At 31.2% G+C, this 22,107-nt stretch overlaps 2 protein-coding genes across 2 annotated transcripts in view; both read left to right on the top strand.

Annotated features, from left to right (window-relative positions):
- The window catches only part of LOC139489430 (uncharacterized), a 34,300-nt gene extending 23,960 nt beyond the window's left edge, over positions 1–10,340 (top strand). Inside the window, exons 12-22 of the mRNA XM_071275752.1 lie at positions 1,007–1,355; positions 1,974–2,268; positions 2,773–2,899; positions 4,336–4,560; positions 5,137–5,337; positions 6,123–6,394; positions 6,798–6,930; positions 8,110–8,325; positions 8,921–9,077; positions 9,382–9,662; positions 10,221–10,340. Coding sequence (XP_071131853.1) covers positions 1,007–1,355; positions 1,974–2,268; positions 2,773–2,899; positions 4,336–4,560; positions 5,137–5,337; positions 6,123–6,394; positions 6,798–6,930; positions 8,110–8,325; positions 8,921–9,077; positions 9,382–9,662; positions 10,221–10,340 — 2,376 coding nt within the window. The remainder of the gene's footprint in view (positions 1–1,006; positions 1,356–1,973; positions 2,269–2,772; positions 2,900–4,335; positions 4,561–5,136; positions 5,338–6,122; positions 6,395–6,797; positions 6,931–8,109; positions 8,326–8,920; positions 9,078–9,381; positions 9,663–10,220) is intronic.
- Positions 10,341–10,397: 57 nt separating this feature from the next.
- Positions 10,398–22,107, top strand: part of LOC139489505 (uncharacterized) — a 59,404-nt gene continuing 47,694 nt past the window's right edge. Inside the window, exons 1-9 of the mRNA XM_071275989.1 lie at positions 10,398–10,893; positions 13,298–13,427; positions 13,653–13,687; positions 14,247–14,388; positions 15,425–15,639; positions 16,163–16,330; positions 16,867–17,044; positions 18,414–18,668; positions 19,020–19,240. Of these exons, the coding sequence (XP_071132090.1) occupies positions 10,702–10,893; positions 13,298–13,427; positions 13,653–13,687; positions 14,247–14,388; positions 15,425–15,639; positions 16,163–16,330; positions 16,867–17,044; positions 18,414–18,668; positions 19,020–19,240 (1,536 nt within the window). The 5' untranslated portion in view covers positions 10,398–10,701. The remainder of the gene's footprint in view (positions 10,894–13,297; positions 13,428–13,652; positions 13,688–14,246; positions 14,389–15,424; positions 15,640–16,162; positions 16,331–16,866; positions 17,045–18,413; positions 18,669–19,019; positions 19,241–22,107) is intronic.

The following is a 22,107-nucleotide window of genomic DNA, read 5'->3' as shown; positions in this document are numbered from 1 at the left end:
AGGACTCTATGCTTTGAGTTACAAACCAAATGACTTTGAAAAAACAGGTATAGACTTTTGTAAACCGGAAGTAGCTGTTTGTGAACATATTTCATACAAAAGAGTGTACAAACCATTTATTTTTTAATTAAGCATACAATAGGCTATCAGTAGACATAAAAAAGACTTTCTTAACCGATTTTGAATATTTTGCATCAAAATAAATATTGAGAAGCGGAAATTGTTCTCTGTTGCACGGTTGAGAAAAAAGTAAAATCACCAAAACACTAAACTTTGGGGAAAATGCAAACTCAAACACATCACACAAATGGATAACAACTGTCATATTCCTGACTTGGTACAGGCATTCTCTAATGTTGAAATTGTGGAATAAACCTGGTTTCAAAGCTTGCTTAACCTCTCACTTGTATGAGAGTTGCATCAATCTCCAATATATTGACAACGATGCGAAAACAAAACAAACAGACAAATAGGCAAAAATGTCAAAATAGGGGTAAAATGACTTTATCTTTGTAACGAATGCACAATCCTATTTCTTGTTTGTTGTATATTTTAGTTAGGTCAGAAAAGTACAAATGCAATGAGGTAGAAAATAAAATACATTGATTTAATCTTTATGAGTATTGTAAGAAAGAATGACAACAGTAAATATAAATAAGAAGATGTGGTATGATTGCCAATGAGACAACGGTCCACAAGAGACGAAAATGACAAAGAAATCAACAACTATAGGTCACCGTACGGCCTTTAATAATGAGAAAAGCCCATGCCGCGTAGTCAGTCATAAATGGCCCAAAAAGGACAATGTAAAATAATTTAAACAAGAAAACAAACGGCCTGATTTATGTCAAAAACATTGAACAAAAAACAAATATGTAACACATAAACAAACGACAACTACTGAATAACAGGATCCTGACTTGGGACAGGCACATAAATACATAATGTGGCGAGGTGAAACATGTATATATAGTGTATTAAATGAGAATATCGTTTTTTTTTTTAGAGTAGTTTAAATGTTTCAACACCTGGAATGTATTCCATTTTACTGACCGCCTTTGATAAAGCCGGAAACTATAAATCTACAAGATCTGTATTCCTTTTCGATAACCAGTCATTTGTTGAAACAACACCTGGTACCAGAACGACTGTCATTGAAAGCACATTAGATTCAAACTATACTTGGGTAGTATTTGATACTAGTCTTTTGAATGTAACATGGGCTGGGCGGTTTATGAATGAAAGACACGATGTTTACAAATGGCTGAATGAGATAGATACAAATAAACATGTTAACCGTGATTATGATGATAGGTTTGGACGAAGAACAGTACAATGGATTCCCAATGTAAAAGGTACATTATTTTGGTTTCAGTAATATTAAAATTCATCTGCAAGGAAATACAGTAGCCAATATACATCATCCGGTGCTGACCTTGATACCGATATTATTTTTTGTCTTTATCAGGCATCTGATTTATATATATATATAGATCAATTCTTCAAAATATAATCTACTGATTAAAATGTCACTCGCACATTTTTTTTTATCTCATAACTATGAGTCATAGCTTACACAATGAGTCAATATGAAATGTTTTTCCCCTTGAAATTACACGTTTCTTTGAATAATCTTTTGTTCTTTGTTATTTTATTGACATCAAAATGATTTTGTCTCGGAAAATCTAATTTTTTGTTACGGTCCTTCTTGAGATAGGAAAAACTATGGCTAATAAAAAAATTAGACACCATTTTTTTTAATGTCTTTTCATGAAGTTTATCTTTTTTTTTCTTTTTTTTTTTATTATCTCGGAACAACTTGCCAAATCGTACCCTTGCTAAACTTACTCCTTAATGTTATTTCAAGGATTTTTTGTACGCACCTAGTCTTTGTCCGAATATTAGGATTAAATGAGCATTTGTATCAATGTTTGAAAAAAAATCATTTCAAAAGACACTTTATTCTTTTCTAGGAATTGTAAGATTTGACATCAACTATACTGTTACTGGAGCAAATATTGAATCATCAATGGGCTACATAGAAGTTCAAGAAACATTAAGGGAAGCATCGTTACTCAATATATCTTGGGAAGATGGAGATAAACTTGATATCAGCGTAAAAGCTACTGACATTATTGGAAAATATACTGAGGATAAGATAACGATTTACAAAGATACTTCTTATCCAGCTATTGAAAATCTTTGGTTGTCGTACGGTAACAAATCAGAACTATTCGTGCATCGCCAACTAGATCTGACATCTATGACGTGAGTTTTACATTCCAATATGTTACCTAGAACCAAATAGTACGTTACTTATAACTTTTTATAAGAGACGACGTTAAAGATAGCTATATCATTTTGTTACTCCGCGAAAAAAAAGCCCAAACTGCCATTTTTTTTTGTGTATTCAAATGTAGTATCTGGTCTAAAACGCTCTCATTGGTATTTTATTGTTTTTATTGAATTTTTAATTGATTATGGTTTATAGGAGTAAATGTTGTTATCCGCTCGGCATTGTCTTAGAATAAGATTTTGATCACATTGTAATGAAAAATCACTTGAATTCCACAATGAGCCATTATAATTTTGATTCGGGTAACATTTGTTTGGTTCACTAGTTTGACAATGTATGAAGTTTTATGATCATATACGATTTTTATCCTTTTTGATTCAATTATTCTGTTTTGGTTGGGTATTTTTGCACCAAAGAGATTTTTAGAACTACTATTTTTTTTATAGAATTTTCTTCATTATACGTTTTTTTTTTAGATTTGAATGGGACACGTTTGATTATCATAGTGGGATATATAGCGTCCATTGGAAATTGTTTGACAATTACACAGGGTCAGATATCATACAGGGCAGTTCACATTTACAGGCACAGGGAGATGCTTCTGTAATTATACGACATTGCAAATATCAATTTCATTTTTCGTCTTTAGGTTATTTTAGGAGTTTTCTGAAATATAGAAATTGAATGCAGGTTGAGAAAACACTATGTCGAAAGGGAGGAGTCCATCTCCCAATCGTTAACTTTTTAAATCTATGTAGCATATTTCTAGAAGCCTGTTTATGATGTATATATCCACCAGTTGATAAGATATATCAGTTCTCTTGTTTCCTATTACGTTATCCTTGATAATTGGTGACTGCTCTCTCTCTATATATAGATTTGAAGATTTTTATGCAACGGTTTCAAGTTGTAGAGTTGAACTCATGCATTCAAACAATTAAAGTAAGCAATCACGAATTGGTTGACTGTTATGATATTTGTGTCTTTGATGACCACCAATATGTGCCAATCGTCGTAACCACAATTTCGACCTCTTACGTCAAAAGTGACTTCACCGAATGAGGATTCTCATACAAAATGTACTTTCATGATAGATGTCCGATGAGAAACATGAACTGCATATCCTTAAAAGTACACGAATGCATTACCTTTTCTTGTTTGTCTGGGTATAATAAAAAAGAAGATGTGGTTTGATTGCCAATGAGACAAATATCTACAAACGACCAAAATGACACAGACATGAAAAACTATAGGTCACCATACGGCCTTTAACAATGAGCAAAGCCCGTACCGCATAGTCAGCTATAAAAGGCCCCGATAAGACAATGTAAAACAATTCAAAGGAGAAAAGAAACGGCCTTATCTATGTAAAAAAAAAAACCAAAAAATAAAAAATGAACGAAAAACAAATAAGTCTTCTTTGTACAGGCATTTTCAAATGTAGAAAATGGTGGATTGAACCTGTTTTTTTAAGCGCTAAACCTTTGACTTGTATTACAGTCGCATCAAATTCCATTATATATATAACGATGCGTGAACAAAACACACACAATAAATAAATAGTCTAGTACAAGTATGGGTACAGCAGTCATCACTGTGTCATAATCTCAAAACAAACAAATATTAAACAAAAAAGCACAAAAAGCATAGCAGAGGAAATTACTCTAATTTAATTTCATAATAGAATATGTATTAGATATGACTATTAATGGAAAGAAAACGAGTAACACGACCACATTTTGCTGAAAGCACAGTTTTTCAAAATTATCAAATGATGCATGTTTCACCCTTAAATTTTATCCTTTGTATGTCTATTCTGATTTATTGCTTTTACGTGTATAATCTTTACAAACCTTGCAGACTGTTCACGTACTTTTTATTGTTTTGTATTTTCGGAAATAGCATAATATAAATTGAATTTTTGTCATTTTTTTATTTAATGATAAGACAAATAATGATGCATTGATTCATACCTTTTTAAAGCTGATATTCATCACTATCTATTTAAAAATATCTGCATAAATAAAACTCTTTTGTAGAACTTATCATATTGTGAAAATAAATATCAAAATTCTCCACGTGGGTACGACTGTTACTGTACGTTACATCATGAATGTTTCCACCGACATTTTCATGTTCAACCAGAAATAGTCAATGGATCTGGTCTAACACCCGGCAAGGACAAAGGCTTGCATGATTCTGACTACTTCATTAAAATAACAGTCGTTAACAAAGCAATGCTAAAGTCAATTCTAACAAAAAAGGTATGTAAAATAGAATAAACTTGAAATGACATTGTGCGCACATTTACCAACCTGTTACCAAACATTATGCGACAAAGTTAAATAAGATGAAGTATAAACATTATCGGGAATAAACAAATGGTTAAATAATTGCAATTCTATTGTATATCACGAATATCATATTTGAGCAGTAACCTGGTGTACTTTTTAAAATGTCGCCTTCTGTTTCGGAATTTGTCGAATTCTCTTCTTCTCAACTTACAGATTTGAAATAATTTCAAAGCACATGCCTTAAAGAATAATGTATATGCATACTAAAACAGTAATCTCACGCTGATGAGTTTTGATCGTGCTTTTTTTACTTTCCATACTCCTACTTGATCTTTTATGTTCTTGAGACACACAGACATATTCAGCATAACAAATCGCAAGCATTCTCTTTAGATTGGTATATGTCATTTTAGTAACTAGATATTATCCTATAATGGTTTACGTTTATAAATTGTGACTTAGATGGAGAGGTGTCCCATTGGCACTCATACCCCACCTACTTATATCTTTTATTATATCTTTTTATATGTTTTGAAATTATTGCAGATTACAATAGACACAAGCCCTCCACAATTGGGAAGTGTTCATGACGGTTTGCCTGGAACCCCAGAAGTAGATTATCAACAAGACCTTAACATGAATTTCTATTGGTATGGGTTCTTTGACCCTGAAAGTGGAATAAAATATTACAAATACATTGTTGCAAATTATTGCTGGACAAAACAAAACTTAATCTCGAGCAATGAGGTAAATCTATGAATCTTTATATCAACATAAAGTAATATAAAAATAATACGACTATCCATCAGTCCAAATGACAACATGGCAATTATCTATGAAATGTTTGTCTTACATTTTACATACTATGCTACATTATTTTTAAAGCCCACAGTTTTAATATGACTTGTAACACTAATATTTAAAACTTTAGTCCAAATGAAAATGAACATGCTTTCAAATTCTATCTCTAGTAACGGTGATGGCAAATGGTTTATAAATTCGTTCAGGCAAAACAAAGAGGAGTTATTATATGACGCATGATTGACTTCGAAGTCCGATTAAATATTGAACTTACTTGTGAAAAGTTGAGTCAGCACATATTAAATTTAATAATAATACGATTATGATTATAGTGCACACTGAAATAAAATTAAAAAATGCATAAACAAATCGAATGTATCTAAACATCCTTCGATAATTACAAGCTTATTGTTAGTAAAATCATAAAGGATTTGAACTAGAATTTTTGTGAATCAATTTTACATAAATTTGGCTGTTAGTTTTCTCGTTTGAATTGTTTTACATTTGTAATTTTGGGTCATTTATAGCTGTATATGTACGCGGTATAAGCTTTGCTTTGTTCATTGTTGGAGGCCGTACGGTGACCTACAGTTGAAAATATAGTTGTCACTTGGTCTTTTGTGCTTTAATTTAAATAACAGACAAAACAGGACCTTTAAAACTATAACAGGTTATATGGATCCATATAAAAAATAAAACATTTGCTTGATAGTTTATGTTTTATTTCTTAGGGAAGAGAAACATACGAAACAGCTACAAGTTATAATGCCACAAAGGAAGGGAAATATCACATTACTGTTATAGCTGTGAATAGTGCAAACGAACCCTCCCAAGCTGTTTGTACTGATGGTGTTACTATCATAACAGAGAAACCAAATGTAAAGAATGTTTTAATACACGGAGTTAAAACAGCGCCTAGGATTGTAACTGATTCCAACAATACCATGTGGATCATAAGACAAGATTTAACAAGAGGTTTTATAAGTGACACTACGTGGATAAAGTAAGAAAACTTGAAGATTTTTTTAAAATAATAAATTTCATTTCCACTCCTTCTCTAATTCCGACTTTTTTATACAATGTTTATTAACTACTACTAGTTCATATGAATATGATTTTACATGCAGAAGTTGCTAATTCGGTAATAAAAATCGGCTGTTATTGAATGTGTTCTACATTCTAAGTAAAGATACATGACTTATAGAAAATGAAGAGATAAAAATAAATGTTATACTCGGTTCTTTGTGCTCTTTGATTTGAACGTGGATATCTGAATTTAATCTAAATGTGTATCTTGGAATCAATAGAGAATTATTGAAACGATGATGTTCATAAAATTACTATTTTATTCCGATTCCAACGTCTCCGGAATTGCTAGTATGTTTTTTTTAATTTTTTTATTTCAGTACTACTAATATCATATTCGTTGAAGACATTAAGCTGTTTCCGGAAGTGAACAGAACAGCATCAGATATAGATATTTCCCAAGCATCTGCCATTAATTCCTGGTTTGTTTTCGTTTTACCAAGAACAGAACAGGTATACGCGTAATGTAAATTGTAAATGAATATATCAATACACTGTTTTACACTTTATACAGTTTGAGTGTCTAATAAATTTTCTGGGTAAACATTCAACAGGTAGACTTAAATATTTAAAAGCCTGGGATGTTAAAAACATAGACCATTAAGATCTACATAACAAAAAAGACATAAAGAGGAGGTAGAGAAAATATCTTGTGTGCTTAGAATAGGTATGTGAAATTAATTCCTGGTGTTAATAATGTTAATGTAATGAATGAACCATCAAATTAATATTTACTGACTTCGGTTATTGTTGATAGTTTCACTAGTATATTATTTATTTATGTATTTCTCTGTCCTGTGTGACCTGAGTTGCCATATAAGCCGGATGTTTGGTTAGCCATTAATCGAGGTTCAAGCCATCATTTAAAAAAAAAATCTATTGTACCAGATTTGGAAATATCGCAGTTCTTATCACATATTCCGTTTTTATGTATGTTACAATTAAATTGATTTATGACAACGGTATACTACTATTGCATTTGTTAAGCCTATTATTGTCTTTCGGGTATTAGCGACAACGTTTACCGATCTTGATCATGATAACACATAGTCATAGATCACGTCAAAATAAATGGAAAGATAGAGTAACCTTTTATCTTTATACCCCACCTAGAGTTATTTTGTTTTTTGGTCTGTGCGTCTGTTCGCCCGTCCGTTCTTCCGTCTTTTCTGCTTTATATAAAAGTTATAAACTAAAGTTTAAACTGAGTAAAAGTTACCAGAGGGACAGTGAAACTCATTGTAAGCATGTTTTCAAATTTTAATGCCAAGTTATAGTGTTGACCACAATTTTACGATTCATTGAACATAGCGAATGATAGTGCGAGTGGAGCTTCCGTGTTCTATGAACACATTTTTTTTCTTTGACTTTACATTCGTTTAAAGCTAATTTATCTTTGTCATAATGATTGATTTTTAAATGATTTGATACCAATTTACACTTCGGGACTTCACGTTTGTTAACTATTTGTTTAAATCATGGATGAAAGAAAAAGTAAAGAAGTTTGAAAGTGTTAATTTGTGTCTTTGAAGACACTAATAGGATAACATAAAAAGATTTGATTAGCGAGAGGAAATAAATAGATTTTTTAATCTGTTTGCAATATAAGTTTCACTCTTTATTTTGTTCTAGCTTAGCATGACATGGGATTCAAATATGGAGAAATATATTTACGACTATTACATTGGCCTATCGTCAACTAACGACAACCAAGCTCCGGATTTGTTACCGTTTCGTTCAACAAAGCACCATTCACACTTCAGACTTAGTCACCCTGATCTCACAGAAGGAACACTGTTTTACGTCATTATAAAATCAGTTAGCAGAGCTAACGTCGAAGGAATTCAGGTAAATATATCGAACAAAATTATAATGTTTTAATTGTTGTACTCATTTGTATCCAAATTATGCAAAATACCTGAATACTAAACTTCTTCTATTTTGGCAATGCTTTACTGTTCTAAAATTGAATTCTATGCAACTGACATACATGTGGGAAGTTTAGCTAGCAACAAGGTTTTGTTCGTTATTTTATATCGAAACGTTTACACGAGTAAAATGAATTTATTGTGTCTATCACAAGGTGCCAACAACCCCTCGATCTTTATGCTTCAAATGTTGAAAAAGCTTACATGTTGAAATGGTTGAATTCAACTTTCATGCACAGAGAGTGGTTTAAACACCATTTTTATACACACTAAAGAGGGGAGATAACAGCCTATTTTTTTTCTTATCTATGGATTGCGCTTAGATTAAAACCACGAGCAACAAAATGGTGTTTAAAATTACACATCTGTAAACACTAGGGGTAGAAATATTGATAGTATAATCGTTTTCCATGCAAAAATGGGAATAGAACATAACAAGAAACAAATATTTTTGAAATGTTAATACAATTTTTTTTGAAATATAATTCAATCATAGCCTTTTTTTATCCATACAGAGTTATGGACCTATTATAATTGATGCAACACCCCCAACGTTCACTGGTTCTCGTATTGATTTGAAGTTTGAAGATAGTACACTAATAGCTAATTGGTCCAGAACAGCATTTACAGATTATGAAGATCCTTATCCGCTTCATTATCAGTTTGCATTAGGTAACATTTGAACATTTTAAAAGGCTCCATCACCAAAACGAAATTAGTCAACATGAATCATAGTAAAGATTAAAACAATGCATATGAAAATTACACGCCAAGGATTGAAACAATTTTTAAAAGTTTCGACGATTTGTTTTTCATGAGTGTTTAATTGTGTAATATCAGAATGCAAGTTTTAATTGATTTAATACAAAAATATTAGGAAAAATGTATGTATATTTATATATATATCATATAAAAAAAAAAGTTGCTTCATATCGTGTGTTCATTTAATTTCTATATTGAAAAAATTGTCATATAGGGCATGCGGCTGGAAAAACAGATGTATTTCGTTACAAACCATTGCTCTACAGCAAAACATGTATTAAGACACAACCACCTGAATGTGCGGCAATTGACACATCAACTCTGGACTGGTCATTACACGGGCATCATGACTACTATGTTACCATCAAAGTAACTAATCTAGCTGGTTTATCATCAACCCAAACATCAGTAGTGTATACACACGATACCCAAATTCCGTCGCCGGGTATAGTCTACGACATTGATCCAATAAGTGTGAAAAGTCATGCATTGCAGGTATAGAGCTTTTGATTTCCCCTATAAGTCACTTTTAAAAAAAAAATGGGCAGAATATATATCTTTGTTTCGAATAAAGAAATACTTGGCATGAGTAAAGTTTTATCCTGTGCAGTACTATAGAAAAAAAATTACATAATATTTCATTTCACATAAGAAAATAACCATCACTGGAAGTCAACCAATCAAATGTCTCCCCTTATTTAACCTGTGTACAATCTTTAGTAACCATGTAACCTCAAATTTACAAAATATTCTACAGAAGACTCATCAGTGACACTCTACATACTCAAAAATGTTTAAAAGGCCAAAATTGCCGCTGTCCTTGCAATAACTTACTTTTTGTGTCTTCAATATTTTTATTATAGTGACATATACAGTTAGTGTGTATTTGAATGGTGGATGATGCTTAGCAGGAGCCTCTTACCGTATCGAATATCCTTTTGGAAATTTAAACATCGATTGACTATCATTGCCTTATTTCAAATTAATAGTTTATTTAGTTTAGTTTTCTTAATTCAATTTAGTAAACATTTTCTGCTCTTTTTCCTTATCCAGGACCTGATTGACATAGATTTTGCTGTTCAATCTAATACATTGGCAGTAGAATGGAAAGGATTTTACCATCCACATTTGATTTTCTTGATAGAGGGTTACTGCTCACAAGGAAGCTATTAAATCAAGAGTTCCAAATGGTGAAGTTGAAATCATCCCTTCGTAAATTTTACGGACGCCATCACGAGTTGGTTGACCGTTATGGAATAACCATTTCACAAATGATATCGGATATGTTCCTCACGTCGTAACTACAATCCCCTTCCCTTTCATGAATTTGACCTACCGAATTAGACTATTTACCGGATTTGTAATCACATAAGCAACACGACGGGTGCCGCATGTGGAGCAGGATCTGCTTACCCTTCCGGAGCACCTGAGATCACCCCTGGTTTTTGGTGGGGTTCGTGTTGTTTATTCTTTAGTTTTCTATGTTGTGTCATGTGTACTATTGTTTTTCTGTTTGTCTTTTTCATTTTTAGCCATGGCGTTGTCAGTTTGTTTTAGATTTATGAGTTTGACTGTCCCTTTGGTATCTTTCGTCCCTCTTTTACATATTCACTATAAAGTATGTATTGGAACGGATAAAGGTGGTTGTGATATAGCCATGAAGGACAACCTTAACTGGACATCTAATCAATATACATTTACCAATTTGTTGCTGTTAGATTTTAAGGTATGAATAACGACATCAGGGCCTAGTTGTTCAAAAGTGTCGTATTCCGCTTTTCTAAAGTCATACATCGATTAAGAGAAAACAACCGGGAAACTGAAACCAAGGGGAGCAAATAAGAGGGAAAAAAAAACGAAACAACTGTAACACTAAAGTGCAACAAAACCTAACGACTATTTAACACACACAGAAACGAACTATAAGATAACAACTGCTGTAACGTTGATAGCAAATATATATCAAATAAGAGAAAAATCATGTGTACTGATTAATATACTCTAATATAATGCTCGAGCTAAGTAATCAACACAAATACATAAAGCAATACGACGCGACCTTATCTGCTATGTCTATCAACACATCACGTGCGAGAACTCTGAACTGTATAGATATTTATGAATGAATGAGAGTTACTATATTACAACTGCCATTTTTCTGACTTGATACAGAACATTTTAAGAAAACAAATTTGAGTCGAACCTTGTTTTGCAGCTAGCCAAACCTCGCGCTTTTATGGAAATGTAATATAAAACTGAAAGGACAACATTACATTACAGTACAAATATATGAAATAATGTACATGGCTTATATTAATACGCCAGATGCGCGTTTCATCTAAATAGGACTCATCAGTGACGCTCAGATCAAAATAGTCAGAAAGCCAAGTATGAATTTAAAAAGCAATGATGACCCAAAATTCCAAAACGTTTTGACAACTACAGCTGATAAAAAAAATCCTTAATATTTAGAATGATTGATAATTTTACAAATAGAAAATTTATAAAAATAATGACCATATAATTAATTTTTATGTCAACACCGAAGTGCTGACTAATCACAGAATAAACAAGAACACATTGAACCTTTGGCAGCACATAAAAATAGCACAACATAATCACGCATTGTCTATCACACGACTAGTTTGACGCTACAAAATGACGTCACAGATTAATTTCTAAAAAATAGATATACAAAATGTAGTTCAAGATAGGTTTTTAAATTATCGTATTTGATGTATTTAATAACAAATACAAAACTATTGATACAGAACTTGTCCTACAGCAAAGTAAATAAAAAAATATTTCTTAAGGCTTTGAGAAATAAACAAATCTATATGTTTTTACAGTTATTAAGATTATGTCACAACGTTGACTACTGTACTTTTATTTTTGATTATTTAACCTATCATATATAGATATAGGAAGATGTGGTGTGAGTGCCAATGAGACAACTCTCCATCCAAATAACAATTTAAAAAGTAAACCATTATAGGTTAAAGTACGGCCTTCAATGTCTTTTTGTTTAATTCACACATTATGGTTAATATAATGGAATTTTCTACAACTGTGAGAGATTAAAAAACCCAGGTTTAATCCACTATTTTCTAAATTACGAAATATATGTACCTAGTTAGGAACATTACACTAGTTTTCCATCGTTTGATGTGTTTAATCTTTTGATATTACAATTGAGAATGGAAATGGGGAATGTATCAAAGAGACAACAACCCGACCATAGAAAAAACAACAGCAGAAGGTCACCAACTGGTCTTCAATGTAACGAGAAATTCCCGCACACGGAGGCGTCCTTCAGCTGGCCCATAAACAAATATATACTAGTTCAGTGACAATGAACGCCATACCAATTTACAAATTGTACACCAGAAACCAAAATCAAAATAATACAAGACTAACAAAGACCAGAGGCTCCTAACTTGGGACAGGCGCAAAAATGCGTCGGGGTTAAACATGTTTATGAGATCTAAACCCCCCTATACCTCTAGCCAATGTAGAAAAGTAAATTGTCTTTCATTAAGGAATTTTCCATGATAAATTTTCCCTGTTTGGTATTTTTTTTTTCACTTTAAATTATTCAAAATTAACCGATGTGAATTGAAGCATTGATGCAATGCGTGTACTTCCCATTACAGAGTGATGGATCGTTTCTAGGTATCTCAAGTGGTTGTTTTATAAATTGAAATTGATTAAAACTTAGATAAGTAAAACTGTATTGTAAATAATAATACATAAAAAGAATAAACACAGATTGGAAACTTTTTTCTGGATCATCAACAAATGTATTTGAAAACATAATGATAATTTCGGGACAAGCACGTTACATATAAACATGCTGTATTTATGGATCATTTTCATATCAATTACTCCTCATCTTTTTTTTGTTTAGCCAAGGTATCCCCAGCTCTCATGATGTCGCAATTCTTCTACTTGAAGTAACACCTTAAAAAAAAACTCTTTAAAACATACATCCTTTAAAAAAACACATTTTTTATTTTGCCAAATGGCAGATATTGACCAGAATTAATTTAATTCGGTCATCAGCTAGATAGGATTCCGATATTTTTAGATAAACTCCAAATAACAACTATAATTTTCATATTTATATGCAGACATATTTTTCCACTGTTGAAGCTGTAGCAGCTGCTGGTTCTGTCAAAGTCTCAACTGATGGAGTCACAATTGTTAACAACAATACAGAGCTAGAAGGTGTTATTGTTAATGATGGTCCAATATGTTCAGGTATAAATAACTTTTGTTTGTTTATGCCATCGACAGTTACACCAGATATTCGGTTGAATTCTATGATTAGCTGATAAGTTTATGTAATATTGAGTAAAACTGCTATAAGTGATAGTTATAAACATCTTTTTATATCAAATATGCGATTGGGCTTGTATACGTTAAATCTCCTCCCAAACAGGTTTGCTACAATATTATCAGCGTTCCACCTCAATATTTTTTCAGATGCAATTGTACTGAATAGAAGCCATCATTCTCAAGTATGTATTTACACATTTGTTTGCAAAATAATTCTAGTGTTGATTAATATTTTAACAATATATTTTGATCTTTAAAGAAAAGGAATTATGTGTAGTAGATAAATATGAGACCAAGTCGAGACTGCCAATGCGATCTAGATTGAGCACATGCGTAATATTTTCAGGATATTTTTTCTTTGTTTGCATACCAAGAATGAACTTAGGTTTCGAAGCCTAACATATGACTATAACAGCAAAACAACGGGACATGTGATATCTTACATATTTCTCAGCACTAATGCAACAAAAATCTTTTTTTTTTCTGTAGATTACGCAGCATCATTAAAGACAATTAGACAAATATAAAATAACAAAAACAGTAAACTCCAATGAAAATACAAAAGGGAAAGAAATATAAAATAAGAAGTTCATACACACCACACAAATGGGAAAAATCTACCGCTTGCCTATACATTTAAACATAATTTATTTGAAGATGAGTTTCTAAACAGAAAGAATATACAGAATTGTTTTATTAGATGTCATTGTTGTATTGAATATTTTATATGATTTCCTATAGGATGTTATTTTAAATTGTAAAGTCGACATAAACTATCAGATTTCGACAACAACTCTCCAAGCTAAATGGAAATATCCGACCAACTTAACAGAAGTTATCAACAATGTATATTGGAGCATTGACCGACGATCTCCTGTTGGAGGTAAATAGATTAAATATAGGGTTTCTATCTTAAAACAAGATCTAAATAATAATTATGTACTGCTTTTGGATTTCAAAGAAAACTACTTACTTATATCATATTGAAATGTATTGTTTTGTGAAAAAAATGTTGACCTTTGAGGTTGAATCGTTGATCAAACAAAAACATATTTCTTTTCGAACATACGAAAGACACGATATCAATCTTTACTCCGTATTGAAACACACTTTATATTCTCTACCTAGAAAATCTATAAATTTTCAGATACACAGCAAAATAACGAACGTTCACATAACTGTACGGAAATTTTCTCAGAAATGTTAGGACATCTGAAACAGATATAAGAAATTGGAACTAAAAATTGCGAATTGTTTGTTTAATTGATTGATTGATTGATTGTTGAATGTTTCAAGTGTTTTATTTGCAACAATAGACAGTTTTTATTTTAACCAATTGGTGCGACTACCCTCTCACTCTGTCCAGATGAAGCGAAATTCGAGTGTTAAATCAAAACATGTCGTAAAAAGAGAGCGAAAGATATTAGAGGGATAGTCAAACTCATAGATAATAAACTGACAACACCATGGCTAAAAATTAAAAGTTAATCAGTACGCATGACGCAACATATTAGCAACACGAACCCCATTTAAAACTAGGGGTGATCTTAGGTGCTCCGGAAGGGTTAGCAGATTCTGATAAAGAATATGTCATTCATTGACTTTTAATATTAAATTGATAATAGTGATACTTTTTTTATTTCTTAGTGATGAAGGTTATTTTGCATATGAAACATAAGTGAAAATCTTTGTATGGACAGTTCATGAGTACATGAATTAAAAATATTAAAAATTATTTGCAATAATGACATGCATACGAAAGGAATAAAAAGTGGAAGTCAAAAAAATAAAAATAAGAACAACTAACTGTCCACTTAATACTGACAGTTAGAAAGTATATATGACAAACTCAAAATTTGACCTCCAATGCTGGGTAAATGTGTACCATAACACAAAAAATAAATATCCTTATTTTGCAGATGTTTGGTTTCAATTTAGAGATTTCAGTTATATTGGAAGTCAAAATCATATGGCAGTTAGTGATCTTGATCTCCAACGTGGTCTGAAATATAGATTTTCAATGAAATTTTGTGCACATAGTATATGTTTTCCTACGATAAGCAGTGACGGTGTTACTGTTGTACCAAGTTATCCTATTACTGGCTCTATTGAAGTTCATCTTGAAGATCAAAAGGTAGTTTTTGAAAACTTTAATTGATACTTAATTAAATATTGTTAGTTCGTGATATTTCAGACAAAGATATATTAAATTCATTTAATGTAAAGTCATTCTATTATTATTGTATTAAAGTGTGAAATTTGAAATAAAAATGCAAGTTTAGTCAAACAGTAGAATACTCATTGTCCTTATTCGATAAAAATATCACTAATAAAGTAAATCTTTAACATTAATATATTGATTTACGCCAGTTCAACGAACAAGATGATGGGGATTTTTTTTATGTCAATCTTTTATCTAATACTTGTCTTTTTTGAGTTTATATGGTTTGCAAATCACAGTTTGCGATGAAAAATATATGTTCATGGTTTATTTTCTTCATGATTTTAACAATCATGCATTACAAATATGTATTAGATTTATAATTTGTTGAACTCTTAAATGTATGGTTTGCCTTTAACCATGAAAATCTTTTATGATATATTTTCGTTTCGGTTACAATGACGTATATCAAACGTTTTAATTTCTTGATCAATAGATAATAGTGATATTTGCAATGATGTACGACCCCGACATAGAAGACAGGACAGAATCAATTGATGCAATTGGATCTTATGAATGGACAATAACTGATAATTTCGTTGATGGCAAACAATTTGAAAAATGGGATCTTGTAGATCATATTCAAGCTATCAACAATACGCATGTAAGAGTATTTTTTTTATAACATTTTGTTAGAACATACGACTTATAATACCGAGTATTGTAAAAAGTAATTTTGAAATAGAATATTCCAAACTTGAAACTTATTGTATACTAAAAGAAAAACAAGTTGATTCCATTACGTTGGTTTCACTGTTCAAGCGATATAAACTAACATTATGATTTGAATTGATTAAGAAATTTAATTATTTAAAAAGTAGTGATAAGCAGTTGATCGTCTTTCAGTAAAATTTTCAACTTCACCTTACTTAGGCCAATTTTTATCATTCCAAGAGAGATGTTTGATCTTGTCCTAAAATTATTACTTATTTGCATCTTAAATGGTTAATGGTTAATGGGGTAGTAAAGTATACTAGACCCCTTTAGACGCTGTTGTTATTGTTTAAACGGGTTAAGACATGTACATGTAGTTAAAATGGAAAAAATAATTGCGAAAACAGTTCTCTTTTTATGCTTTTTAAAACCTATATGATATATACGAAACATATATGCTTATAACACAATTGTGTGCACTTATAGTTTAAAGCAGAGATGCCCCTGTCTGGTGACATCGATTTCACTAAATGCAAGCATGTTACAATAAGAGGAACTAATAAGGCTGGAGTATGGTCGGTAATATCTGCAGAAATAAAACAGTGTCATGTAGAAGACGGTCACCAACAAATTGTACCAAGATTAGTCATTGATGCAATCGGAGGTGATACATTATTCCTAAAACATACAAATTAAAAAGCATTAATTTTTTACTACATATTATAAAATGCTTTCTTAAATATTAACTATCCGCGACGGTAATTTACATTGAACACAAAAAATGAAAGTTCTCGCTTATATTATTCATAATTTGTAGGACAGTACTTATACTGATCATGATAGCTATCATATATATAGGTACCAGCCTTATGATTTAATACGCCAGACGCGCGATTCGTCTACATACGACTCATCAGTGATCCTCAGATCAAAATAATTAAAAAGTCAAACAAGTGAAAAATTTAAGAGCATTGAGGACTCCAAATTCCAAAAATGGTGCCAAATACGGCTATGGTAATTTTTGCTTGGGGTAAGAACAGTTTTAAGTATTTCGAATATTTAGTATTATGAAATCCGTTTTTTTTTATACTATTGTGAAAATTCGTTTCATCGAGACCGTATGTTTGTTCGTCAAGTCTTTTAAGCACTCCAAAGCTGATAAATTATTCATAAACAATTATTTTTCTAAATTAGAGATTTATTACTCCATAAGATATTTGTTTTATGTCTTGCCAAATTTCATAGAAAGATTTTATTAGCGTTGTCCGTGAGGTATTGGCTTTTTTGCAGTGTTTCCCCTTGGATTGTAATTTATATGTATAATTGTATTTTTATCACTCTCAAGCCTTCATTATTTTAAGCATTTTTATGAAACACCTCAAAAATAAGAGTAGACACATGAGTTTAAAAGCGAATACCAATTTATTTGATATTGATTTTTGAACATAATATTCATTGTGATAATGTTCATATAATATTAAAAAAAGAAGATTTAGTATGATTGCCAAGAAGACAACTTTTCACAAGAGACCAAACACAGAAATTAACAACTATAAGTCACTATACGGCAATCAACAATTAACAAAGCCGATACCGCATAGTAATCTATGCAAGGGCCCGATATAACAATGTCAAACAATTCAAACGAAAAAAATAACAGACTTAATAATGTACAAAAAAGGAACGAAAAACAGACATGAAACTCAGCAACAAACGAAACGACAACAAATGAATAACAGGCTCCTGACTTGAGACAGGCACATATATACTGAATGGAGCGGGGTCAAACATGTAACCGAGATCAACACCAACCCTTAACCTGGGTCAGTGGTTAAACAGTAAACCATAAGAACGAACTATAAACATCAGTTGAAATAGGCTTTACTCATCAGAAAGATACAAATAAAAATACATCTAACACAAACACAGAGTTGAAGTAGTCTCTTTTTGAAACGAAATGAAAGCGATTATAGGACTTCAATCGAACAAAATTCTTTGTTTGTATATGTTTACTTTTTTTTTTACATTTTTAGATGGAGAAATTGATTCAGGAATAGGAAATAATATTAATTTGGAAACAAATGCGGCATGGACTTTATTAGACGAGGACTATACGCCTTTCAAGAATGTTTTGTCTGCTGTATGGCCTTCTTTGAGGCACAAGTCATACCAGTGGGGAGTGGTTCAAGTTAGAAACATTGATGCTCAAACATTCTACAGAGAGTTTACTGATGTTGTTATTTCTGATCCATGTTCTCATCCTGATTCAATACAATGTGGTCAAACAGGTATCAAACCAAATTCAGAAAAAGGTCAAAAGAAATAAACCTTTCTTCAATCGAAGCTTGATAATGAATTATTGTCTTGTCATGCTTTATATTGAATAGATATATACTAAGTATTATATCAATATCAAAGCAGCTTTAAAAATGTTTTAGCAAATATATTGCTTAACAAACAATATTTTAAACAAACAGATATTATAAATTAATATGTATTCGCTGCAGAGAAAATTAATGCAAGCAGTAAAACAAGTTTGATAAAATGACAGATGGGACATACCTTATGCTTATATCATCAAAATCATTCTTTTAACTATGTCTTATACTGACAATTCCATTTATTTATATGATTTACAGAAGATAACTACGTAAATGCTGAGTTCAATGAAACCAAGTATTTAATTCATGGGAGACGATACTCGATCTGTATACACGCACCCGAAACTGTGATTGAACATGAAAAATGGACAGAAACATTGGACACAGTAACATCATGTAGTGATGGTGTAACAGTTGACTTGACTCCACCTGTACCTGGAAGATTATGGGTGGGCGCTGATCCCCTTGTAGCATATCAGGTTGTTATTTAAAAATTGTAAATTAGATATCAATCAACATTTTGAGACTAGTGTCTTCTTCTGTAAACTCATGCACAGCTTTTTTCACCATTCACAAATATCGAAAGTAACATTCAGTAGTATAGGTTAAAGCAGAACTAGTACAGTCCAACAAAGTTTTAACCTTAAACTAATTGCAACAGATAATGTTTTAGATCTAAACTATAGCAGAAAACTGGAAATCAGCATTCTAAATTTCCTGTTGAAATTAACATTGGAAGGGGAGATAACTCCACAAAATGAAGCTTTTTGTCAGGTTTTTGTACGTTTTCTAAAAATTTATGAACAGCATGATACTTTGATGGGGTTATAAGTCCGTATTTGACTATATTATATAGTTTTCTGCTTATGAAATACTGATAGTTATGGGTATATTCTTTTTTTTTAAATGTGCATTTTTTATTAAAAAAAATGCATTTTTGTGGCTTTGTGACTATTTTGTAAAAGTGATGTTACAATTCAGTAATGCTTATATCTGTTTATTATATTTGTTCAACATTTACTTGTTGAAAGAAACTTTCAACCATATAGAAAGACTAAATGATAATTTTTTTTATTAAATTCAAAATTCGTTAGGTCGATGCCACTGCTGATGGAGATTTATAAGGCTTTTCTACCTCAGGTATTGCTTACCTCAGCTGTATTTGGCAAAAATTCTAGGCATTTTTGTCCTCAATGCTCTTCAACTTCGTACTTTATTTTTTTGGATTCGAGCGACACTGATGAGTCTTTTGTAGACGAAACGCGCGTCTGACGTATATACGTTATTTAGTCCTTGTATTTATCATTAGTTAGTTTTACCTTGACATGTTCGAAAATATAATAAATGTTCAACTAATGAATAACGAAATCTAGATTTTAGCTTGATAAAAGATATGAAAACACATTTAGAGTTGTTTGTTTTACTTTAAAGAATCAACACAATCTGTTGAATAGAAGCGGTAAAATTTTGTATCATTTTTTGTTGATATTAAACATGACTTTAACACAGTAGCCATGCGACATGTTTAACTGTTATACTTTATATAATTGTAGTTTGACTTACTTGTGAATTACATATGAGTTGGTTTTCTTCGTACATGCTATAAATCAATTTTATTTGCTTAAAGTATACTTCTAAAAGTACAAATGAATGAATGGGAACATCTTACCTTTTTACAAATTTTAGATACATAAATGCCAAAGTCTAGAACACATCAAATGCTGTTTCCAAACATAATAACAGGACAAATTTAGTAATTCAGTTATCACAGATATTATATGAGAAATCCATTCGAGATGCAGTTTAAATATAAAATATTATCATGTATCAGAATAGTGGAACTGCATATTAGATTGAGACATTGTTCAACAAATGAAAATAAAAACTGATAAATTTTGTGTGTCAAATACACTTTTCTGAACTCACGACGAACATTTAAATCGTAAAAAAACATGAAAGCCAAGAGTTTTTGAGTAAATCATTATTAAATTTGCATTAACAAATGTGCTCACTTCTATGAATATTAAAACGCATTAAATAATAAATATGATATTTTTTGTCAATCATTCATGACAGCTGAAAAGTGAAAAAATAAATCGGTTTTATCAGCCAGTTTAGTTTATTTTGCTAAAAAGCTAAGAAACATAGCGGATGAATTACTCACATGCATAAATATATCTACCTTATTTATACTGCATTCATGTGACCTTTAACCCCTTCGCTAGATATAGTTAAGGGCAACTTTGGTGTGTTCAGCTATTAAAAAGAACAAAATGTCAACATTGAAAGTAAAAAATGGGTAAAAAGTAAATAACAAAAAAACAAAACCATAAGGTGTAAACGACAATTCCGAAATCAAATGGCAAAAATGAAAAGCCCAAACACGTCAAACGAATGTAGAACAACTGACATATGTCCGACTTGGTACAGGTTGCACTTTGTAAATACAGCTGTTGCTCAAAACACGCCTCTTTTGGGGAGTAATTGAATATTCATAGAAAATTGATTTTGTTTACATACTGGTTCCCAGTTACGCTCTGTGTTTCATATCGCAGAGACAGAACTTGGGAATGTTACCACTAAATAAACACGTGCATATTGTTTATATTGAAATCTGTGGTTACCTTTCATTCGAGGTAGGGGTAGTTAAGAAAATTAGTGTAAGTTTAAACTCTGAGACGTTCAGGGCATATAAACGTTGAAAATATGCCGCACTGCCCTATATTTTGACCTTTTAAAAAAAATTGTGGTGCATATGAACTTTCAATTCTAGGATAAGATTTTTTTCAAAACTTCATAGTAAAAGTGGTACAGTTTTAGCCGTAAAAGGAGTTCCTATGGAAATTACATTGTGAATATTTACAGAAATGCAACCTACAGGCATTTCCTGATGTAGAAAAAATGGTGTCGTAAATCTAGTTTTGTAGCTAGCTAAACCTCTCTTTTGTCTTACAGTCGAATTTGATTCAGTTTATTGACAACGATGTGTGAATGAAACAAACAAATATAATAGGTAAAATGTAAAAATAGGGATGCAGCAGCCAAGATTGTGTTTAAATCTTTATCACTATCAAAAGACTCAAATATTTCAACAAAGAAAATCATATAGTCAAAGCACATAAAGGAAAACGAATCACAAGATTACAAAAATTTACCATAGCACAATAACACAATGGCGTAATGTATAAGTACATGCCACATCATTTGTTTGACTAAGACAATCCAAAAATTATATTCGTATACAGTTAAACACTATGATTAACATATTTTTAAAATCTGTTTTATTAAACCAAATAGATCCAGAAAAGTGTAATTGCACATGTTTTCTATCACTACATGTATTTAT

The sequence above is a fragment of the Mytilus edulis genome, chromosome 9 (genome assembly GCF_963676685.1).
Source record: "Mytilus edulis chromosome 9, xbMytEdul2.2, whole genome shotgun sequence".
NCBI classification, from domain to species: Eukaryota; Metazoa; Mollusca; class Bivalvia; order Mytilida; family Mytilidae; genus Mytilus; species Mytilus edulis.
Note: the sequence above shows the minus strand (reverse complement) of the source record. Positions and strands in the feature narration are given on the sequence as shown.